We start from the raw sequence: 8,734 nt of genomic DNA on the forward strand, positions 1-8,734 counted from the left end.
ATATGTCTAATATGACTAAGGAACTTAAAATAATTAGTATTCATGAAGAAAAAGTACTGGAAAAATTAATGGGACTAACTGCCAACCAATTCCCTGGACCTGATGGCCTACATCCTGGGATTCCAAAAAAGATGGCTGCAAGAATAGTGGATGCATTGTTTGGACCTTCCAAAATTCCCTGGATTCTTAAATGGTCTTGGTGAATTAGAAGATAGAAAATAAAGCAGTGCTATTCAAGAAAGATGGGTAATAGAAAACAGAGAACTACAAACTAGTTAACCTGGCAGAGTATCACTGTTAAATCCGATAGACATCAGACTCAACCCAACAAGAATCATTGGTTAGCGATTAGAAGTGACAGACCCAGCCCCAGATCACTGAGGCCAATTGTAGTATTCCTACTGTTGCTACATCTAAGATTGACTAACTCAGCACAGTCTGCTTTGATTCTGCCCTGGACAGTGCCTTCTAACACTTTTTCTTTCACAGGAGTTTGTTAGGTATGTCCATTGATTTAGTGTGAGAATACTGTTTATGTAAATAAAAACAAAAAAACTGCGGATGCTGGAAATCCAAAACAAAAACAGAATTACCTGGAAAAACTCAGCAGGTCTGGCAGCATCGGCGGAGAAGAAAAGAGTTGACGTTTCGAGTCCTCATGACCCTTCGACAGAACTTGAGTTCGAGTCCAGGAAAGAGCTGAAATATAAGCTGGTTTAAGGTGTGTGTGTGGGGGGCGGAGAGATAGAGAGACAGAGAGGTGGAGGGGGTTGGTGTGGTTGTAGCGACAAACAAGCAGTGATAGAAGCAGAATATCAAAAGATGTCAACAACAATAGTACAATAGAACACATAGGTGTTAAAGATAAAGTTGGTGATATTATCTAAACGAATGTGCTAATTAAGAATGGATGGTAGGGCACTCAAGGTATAGCTCTAGTGGGTTTTTTTTTTAATTTTATATAATGGAAATAGGTGGGAAAAGGAAAATCTTTATAATTTATTGGGAAAAAAAAAGAGAAGGGGGAAACAGAAAGGGGGTGGGGATGGGGGAGGGGACTCACGACCTAAAGTTGTTGAATTCAATATTCAGTCCGGAAGGCTGTAAAGTCCCTAGTCGGAAGATGAGGTGTTGTTCCTCCAGTTTGCGTTGGGCTTCACTGGAACAATGCAGCAAGCCAAGGACAGACATGTGGGCAAGAGAGCAGGGTGGAGTGTTAAAATGGCAAGCGACAGGGAGGTTTGGGTCATTCTTGCGGACAGACCGCAGGTGTTCTGCAAAGCGGTCGCCCAGTTTACGTTTGGTCTCTCCAATGTAGAGGAGACCACATTGGGAGCAACGAATGCAGTAGACTAAGTTGGGGGAAATGCAAGTGAAATGCTGCTTCACTTGAAAGGAGTGTTTGGGTCCTTGGACGGTGAGGAGAGAGGAAGTGAAGGGGCAGGTGTTGCATCTTTTGCGTGGGCAAGGGGTTGTGCCATAGGAGGGGGTTGAGGAGTAGGGGGTGATGGAGGAGTGGACCAGGGTGTCCCGGAGGGAGCGATCCCTACGGAATGCCGATAAGGGGGGTGAAGGGAAGATGTGTTTGGTAGTGGCATCATGCTGGAGTTGGCGGAAATGGCGGAGGATGATCCTTTGAATGCGGAGGCTGGTGGGGTGATAAGTGAGGACAAGGGGGACCCTATCATGTTTCTGGGAGGGAGGAGAAGGAGTGAGGGCGGATGCGCGGGAGATGGGCCGGACACGGTTGAGGGCCCTGTCAACGACCGTGGGTGGAAAACCTCGGTTAAGGAAGAAGGAGGACATGTCAGAGGAACTGTTTTTGAATGTAGCATCATCGGAACAGATGCGACGGAGGCGAAGGAACTGAGAGAATGGGATGGAGTCCTTACAGGAAGTGGGGTGTGAGGAGCTGTAGTCGAGATAGCTGTGGGTGTCGGTGGGTTTGTAATGGATATTGGTGGACAGTCTATCACTAGAGATTGAGACAGAGAGGTCAAGGAAGGGAAGGGAAGTGTCAGAGATGGACCACGTGAAAATGATGGAGGGGTGGAGATTGGAAGCAAAATTAATAAATTTTTCCAAGTCCTGACGAGAGCATGAAGCAGCACCGAAATAATCATCGATGTACCGGAGAAAGAGTTGTGGAAGGGGGCCGGAGTAGGACTGCAACAAGGAATGTTCCACATACCCCATAAAGAGACAGGCATAGCTGTGGTCCATCTCTGACACTTCCCTTCCCTTCCTTGACCTCTCTGTCTCAATCTCTGGTGATAGACTGTCCACCAATATCCATTACAAACCCACCGACACCCACAGCTATCTCGACTACAGCTCCTCACACCCCACTTCCTGTAAGGACTCCATCCCATTCTCTCAGTTCCTTCGCCTCCGTCGCATCTGTTCCGATGATGCTACATTCAAAAACAGTTCCTCTGACATGTCCTCCTTCTTCCTTAACCGAGGTTTTCCACCCACGGTCGTTGACAGGGCCCTCAACCGTGTCCGGCCCATCTCCCGCGCATCCGCCCTCACTCCTTCTCCTCCCTCCCAGAAACATGATAGGGTCCCCCTTGTCCTCACTTATCACCCCACGAGCCTCCGCATTCAAAGGATCATCCTCCGCCATTTCCGCCAACTCCAGCATGATGCCACTACCAAACACATCTTCCCTTCACCCCCCTTATCGGCATTCCGTAGGGATCGCTCCCTCCGGGACACCCTGGTCCACTCCTCCATCACCCCCTACTCCTCAACCCCCTCCTATGGCACAACCCCTTGCCCACGCAAAAGATGCAACACCTGCCCCTTCACTTCCTCTCTCCTCACCGTCCAAGGACCCAAACACTCCTTTCAAGTGAAGCAGCATTTCACTTGCATTTCCCCCAACTTAGTCTACTGCATTCGTTGCTCCCAATGTGGTCTCCTCTACATTGGAGAGACCAAACGTAAACTGGGCGACCGCTTTGCAGAACACCTGCGGTCTGTCCGCAAGAATGACCCAAACCTCCCTGTCGCTTGCCATTTTAACACTCCACCCTGCTCTCTTGCCCACATGTCTGTCCTTGGCTTGCTGCATTGTTCCAGTGAAGCCCAACGCAAACTGGAGGAACAACACCTCATCTTCCGACTAGGGACTTTACAGCCTTCCGGACTGAATATTGAATTCAACAACTTTAGGTCGTGAGTCCCCTCCCCCATCCCCACCCCCTTTCTGTTTCCCCCTTCTCTTTTTTTTTTTCCCAATAAATTATAAAGATTTTCCTTTTCCCACCTATTTCCATTATATAAAATAAAAAAAAAACCCACTAGAGCTATACCTTGAGTGCCCTACCATCCATTCTTAATTAGCACATTCGTTTAGATAATATCACCAACTTTATCTTTAACACCTATGTGTTCTATTGTACTATTGTTGTTGACATCTTTTGATATTCTGCTTCTATCACTGCTTGTTTGTCGCTACAACCACACCAACCCCCTCCACCTCTCTGTCTCTCTATCTCTCCGCCCCCCACACACACACCTTAAACCAGCTTATATTTCAGCTCTTTCCTGGACTCGAACTCAAGTTCTGTCGAAGGGTCATGAGGACTCGAAACGTCAACTCTTTTCTTCTCCGCCGATGCTGCCAGACCTGCTGAGTTTTTCCAGGTAATTCTGTTTTTGTTTTATACTGTTTATGTAGTTGTTTGTAAATGCAAATTTATATATTGTCTGCCTATTTCACAACAACTTATATTTGTATGGTACCTTTAATGTAATAAAACATCCCAAAGGGCTTCACAGGAGCATTGCAAAACAATGTGACACCAACCCACTTGAGAGATTAAGTCAGATACCAAAAACTTGATCAAAGCGGTAGGTTTTACGGAGTGTCTTAAAGGAAGAAAGCAAGGTAGAGAGGCAAAAAGGTGTCGAGAGGGAATTCCAGAGCTTAGGGCCTGGGCAGCTTAAAGCAAGGCCACCAATATTGGAGCGATTTAAGTATATGATGCTGGAAAGTCTAGAATTAGGTGAGCATAGATTTTGTAGGCTATTGTGACCTGGAGGAGATTACAGACATAGGAAGGGACAAAGCAATGAAAGGATTTGAAAACAAGGATGAAAATTTTAAAATCTGCTTGATCTAGAACCAATGTAGATGAGCGAGTACACGGTTGATAGGTGAGTGAGACTAGGTGTGAGTTAAGAATGGGCACCAGAGTTTTGGATGACTTCAGATTTAGAGGGTAGAATGTGAGACGCCAACCAGAAATGCATTGGAATAGTCAAGTCTACAGGTAACAAAGGCATGAATGAAGGTTTCAGCCGCAGAATAGGCTGAAACAAGGGTGAAGTTGAGCAGTGTTATGGAGATGGAACTAGGCAATCTTAGTGATAACACAAATATGTGATTGGAAACTCATCTTGGAGTCAGATATGATGCCAAGATTGTGAAAAGATTGGTTTAATCACAGACTGTAGCCAGGGACAGGGATGGAGTTGGTGGCTAGGGTACAGATTTTAGAGTGAGAACCAGCAAAATTGACTTCAGTCTTCTCAATATTTAATTGGAGGAAATTTGTGCTCATCCAGCACTGGATGTCAGATAAGTAGTCTGATAACTTAGCAACAGTGGAAGAATCGAGAGAGGTGATGGTGAGTTATAGCTAGGTGTCATCAGTGTACATGTGAAAACTAATGCTGTGCTTTCAAATGATGATGTCAGGGAGCAGCATGTTGATGAGAAATAGGAATGGGCCAAGGATAGATCTTTGGATGTCACCAGAGGTAACAGTGCAGGAATGAATAGAGAAGCCATTGCACAACAGTTCGGGAATGAATAGAGAAGCCATTGCAAGTGATTCTCTGGCTATGATGAGAACCATATGAGAGAGCAGTTCCACCCAGCTAGATGATGGTGGAGAGGCATTGGAAGAGGATGATGTGGGTCAACTGTGTCACAATCTATAGACAAGTCAATTAGGATGAGGAGGGATAATTTACCTCTGGCACAATCAAAGCATGTCATTTATGACTTGATCAGAACTATTTCAGTAATAGGGTGGAAATCTAATTGGATTCAAACATGGCGTTTTGGTAAAGATGGGTGTGATTTGGGGTAGGCAACGCATTTAAAGACTTTTGAAAGGAAAGGGAAGTTGGAAATGTGATAGTTTGCAAGAGTCAATGGTTGGTTTTTTGAGGAGAGGTTTGTTGACAGATTCAAAAGACAGGGACAACACCATGAGAGAGAATCATTAACAATATGGACTAAGATGGACACCAGGAGGGGTAATTAACTGGTCAGTAGTTTAGTAGGAATAGGTTGAGAGAGCAAGATATGGGTCTCATGGGCATGATGAGCTCAGAGAGGGCATGAGAAGAGATAGCAGGGAAGCTACAGAAAAATGCAAGATCAGGGCTAGGGGAACAGGGAACTTTAGAGGATGCTTTGCCCAGTGGGCTAGTGGAAGAGAGGGACACAGCAGAGGCAGATGGTCTCGATCTTAATGACAAAGAAGTCAATGAACTCCTTGCACTTATTATTGGAGGAGAGGGTAGAGGAAATTGGGGAGAGGGGTTTAGGAAGACTGTTTGCGATAGAGAAAAGAAACCTGAGGTTATCTTTACATTCTAGGATTATCCAGGAATATTGAGTAGTTCTAGCAGATGAGAGCAGGACCTGATAGTGAGGCACCTTAGTCATGTAGCGAGTTGTTGAGGTGATTATTTTGTTGTAGGACTTTAGGGAATTTGTGCAATTGAAGATTGGGCAGCTGTCAACTTCCTTCATCTCTTGAGAATGGGCTGCCTTCTGTCAGGCACTAGCAGTCCATGTGACACTTCTGTTTTATGTCACCATCCTCACCTTTTAAAAAAAGACAATTGAGCAAAAACTGAATACTTAAAAGAAATTTAAACTGAAAATTTGAAACACACCAGTATCTGAAAAGAGGAAAGACAGCTTAACTCATTTAATCTGAACTGTTTGTCAGAACTGGATAAGTGAGCCTTCTGACAGTCAAAAGAAATGGGAGATCAATAGGTAGAAGTCGAGTATAAGAGCAAAATACTGCAGATGCTGGAGAACTGAAGTAAAACAGTAAGTGCTGGAAGGACTCAGCAGGCCTGGAAACATCAGCGAAGAGAGAAACAGAGCTAACATTTCAAGTGCAATATGACTCTTCTTCAGAACAGTCACATTGGACTCGAAATTTTAACTCTTTCTTTCTCCACAGGTGCTGCCAGACCTGCTGAATTCTTACAGCATTTTCTGTTCTTATATAGGTAGAAGTTGAGAGTCAGCTATACTGAGCCTGATTGCAATTAGGCATTAATGGCATTTGAAAAGAAAACTGAAATGTCAGGTGAGAAGTTCCATGCAGGACTAAAAACAGCTAATAAATTTCAGCCTTTGTAAGACCAGTTAAAGGCAACATAACCATTTCAGACCCCAGTGTTCATTCTCTGAACTTCTGCATTGTACTGTTTTATATATCTATATTGGCCCTACTCATTAATTGGGTGTTTTCTCCCCAGCATTCAATGATCTACTTCTTCCATCACTACGAGCTGCCTGCCATCCTTCAGCAAATTCGGATTCAGGAAATGTTGCTGCAGAACCAACAGGCTGGGCAGGCCAACCAGACAACACTCCAGGACAACCTGAACAACAATACTGCAACAGATAGCCCGCAGCCAAGCCCCACAGACCAAGGCAACCCCCTCATAGCTGGTTCCGGTACAGCCCAGCTCAGTGGCACTCCCAGTCTAGCAGACAGCATTCAGCCTGGTCGCATGCAGAATTCAAGTTCTGAGGTGACACCATTAAGTGGTGATCTGAACTGGGTGGCAGAGACGGCAGCTATCATATCAGAAGGCATTGCAGCTCCAGAACGGAATACATCTACAGAGGGCTCCAGCAACATGATTGAGCCACTAAGCAATACCCAGGATCTTTTAAATGATTCTGGTGCCATTGAACATATCCAACCAAGTGCAAGCCCTGAAGAAAACAAAACAGCAATGTGTTCATACGGTGGTGATCTTCAAACAGAAGTGGACCATGACACATTAAATTATCGTACAGCTGAGAACCAAGAGGGGGTTCTCACTAAAACTGACCATCTGGACATGTCTCCCACACGAGATAGTGAGACCTACACACTTCCATCTCTGTGTGGTAGGGACACTAGCTTTGACCAATCAGAAATAGATCATGGAAGCCAGTCTGATGTTTCAAACAGTTCAGTAACAGAGACAAGTGGTCACAGCGTTTCAAGAACCTCGTGACTCTTATTTCTGTTCTATCTGGCAATTTGTTATCGGAAGACTCTTTTGCAAAGTTCTCAACAAGTGTATGGTAGTGTTTGTGGGGGAATCGCTATTACATCGAGCGTTTTCATTTGTAAAACCAAAATATCCCAGTGCTTTCAGTTGGTTCCAGAAAATGGAGTGTGGAGAGCGAAGCAGCATGCTGTTCAGTGAGCATTAATGGTAGGAGTTCGATTGGAACAATTAACTCCTCCATTCAGTCATCCTGTCCATAATCTTCAGCATAGCTGTGTGTGTTACTGTGATATTCAAGCTACTAAAAAACACAATCGGTCTGTAAAATGAGGAAGACCTCTCCAAAAAAAAAAGAACACAGCTGGGTACAAAAAAAGGCAGTGTCTGAATGGCAGTAGAAGATGGCTTGTTCCTTTGAACTCGAGGTATACATGTAAGTTGATTCCACAGTGCAATAAGTTGATGTGTATTGATTCTATTCTGCAAAGTCTCGTTATCTGAAAGACTTTTCAGTCTTGTTTCTTGAACTGGTGCCTAAATACAGAAGAGATTTGAAAGGTAGTAGTGTCAGAAATTCCCTATAGCTTCTAATAAACTTTGAACCTAACTAATTTGGATCTGATTCTGATTGATTTTTCTGTTGACAATATTGTACTTAAGTGTAATGTAAGAGTTTCTGTCTTTGTATATATTAAAATAAATGAGATCTAAACATGCTTTTGAATTACTTTATAGATGGGTCTTACACTTTAGTGAATAAAATCAATGAAAGAAAAATGTCCTCTGGCTTTAGCAAATCACTATAAATATTTTTTTAGGTTTTTTTTGGAGGTGGATATTTGGAGCCTACGAGGTAAGGGACACAAGGTGTCTATATCAAACACCCTTGAGTCATGCACTGCATTGGATTAGTAATGTACTTCTACCCTGCCCCAAACCGTGAAGAGTAGCCTAACGGCACTAGTATGAAATTTCATTCTGCAGCTCCCCTGTTAACACAGTACTCACTGACCCAATGTACTGAGACTGTCAATTTGCTCAGATTTCTGTTGCTCCTGTTGCAATCCAGTTCTCATAGTCTCAAAGCCAAGCAATAGATTCCTTTTATGGAGTATGAGTTGGAATTCAATTCCAATTCATTTACAGGACTGCATTCAGATTCAAGTTTCTGAAATTATATATCAAACAAATTACAGCATGAAAGAAAGCAATACAACCTATGGTACTACTAGCGCTACTCTAATCCAATTTCTTTGTAATTTCCCATAACCTTTCATATTCCTCTTTTTCAAATGCCTATCCATTTTCAATATTAAAAAATCATGCCAACTGATTATCCTTGTGTTAATAAAACCTGCCAGGTTCCAATAGACTACATGATGATGACCAAGAAGCATATCCCATCTATTTCAATTGAGGAATTTTTCTATTCTGTGCTCTGATTACCATTTTACATTTC

At 43.5% G+C, this 8,734-nt stretch overlaps 1 protein-coding gene across 5 annotated transcripts in view; it reads left to right on the top strand.

The window, feature by feature from the left end:
• tmem259 (transmembrane protein 259) overlaps positions 1-7,987 on the top strand; it is a 68,087-nt gene extending 60,100 nt beyond the window's left edge. For all 5 annotated transcript variants that reach the window (XM_041204497.1, XM_041204496.1, XM_041204498.1 and 2 more), the window contains exon 11: positions 6,526-7,987. In XM_041204497.1, coding sequence (XP_041060431.1) covers positions 6,526-7,278 — 753 coding nt within the window. In that variant the 3' untranslated portion in view covers positions 7,279-7,987. The remainder of the gene's footprint in view (positions 1-6,525) is intronic.
• Positions 7,988-8,734: the final 747 nt, after the last annotated feature.

The sequence above is a fragment of the Carcharodon carcharias genome, chromosome 14, assembly GCF_017639515.1.
Source record: "Carcharodon carcharias isolate sCarCar2 chromosome 14, sCarCar2.pri, whole genome shotgun sequence".
NCBI classification, from domain to species: domain Eukaryota; kingdom Metazoa; phylum Chordata; class Chondrichthyes; order Lamniformes; family Lamnidae; genus Carcharodon; species Carcharodon carcharias.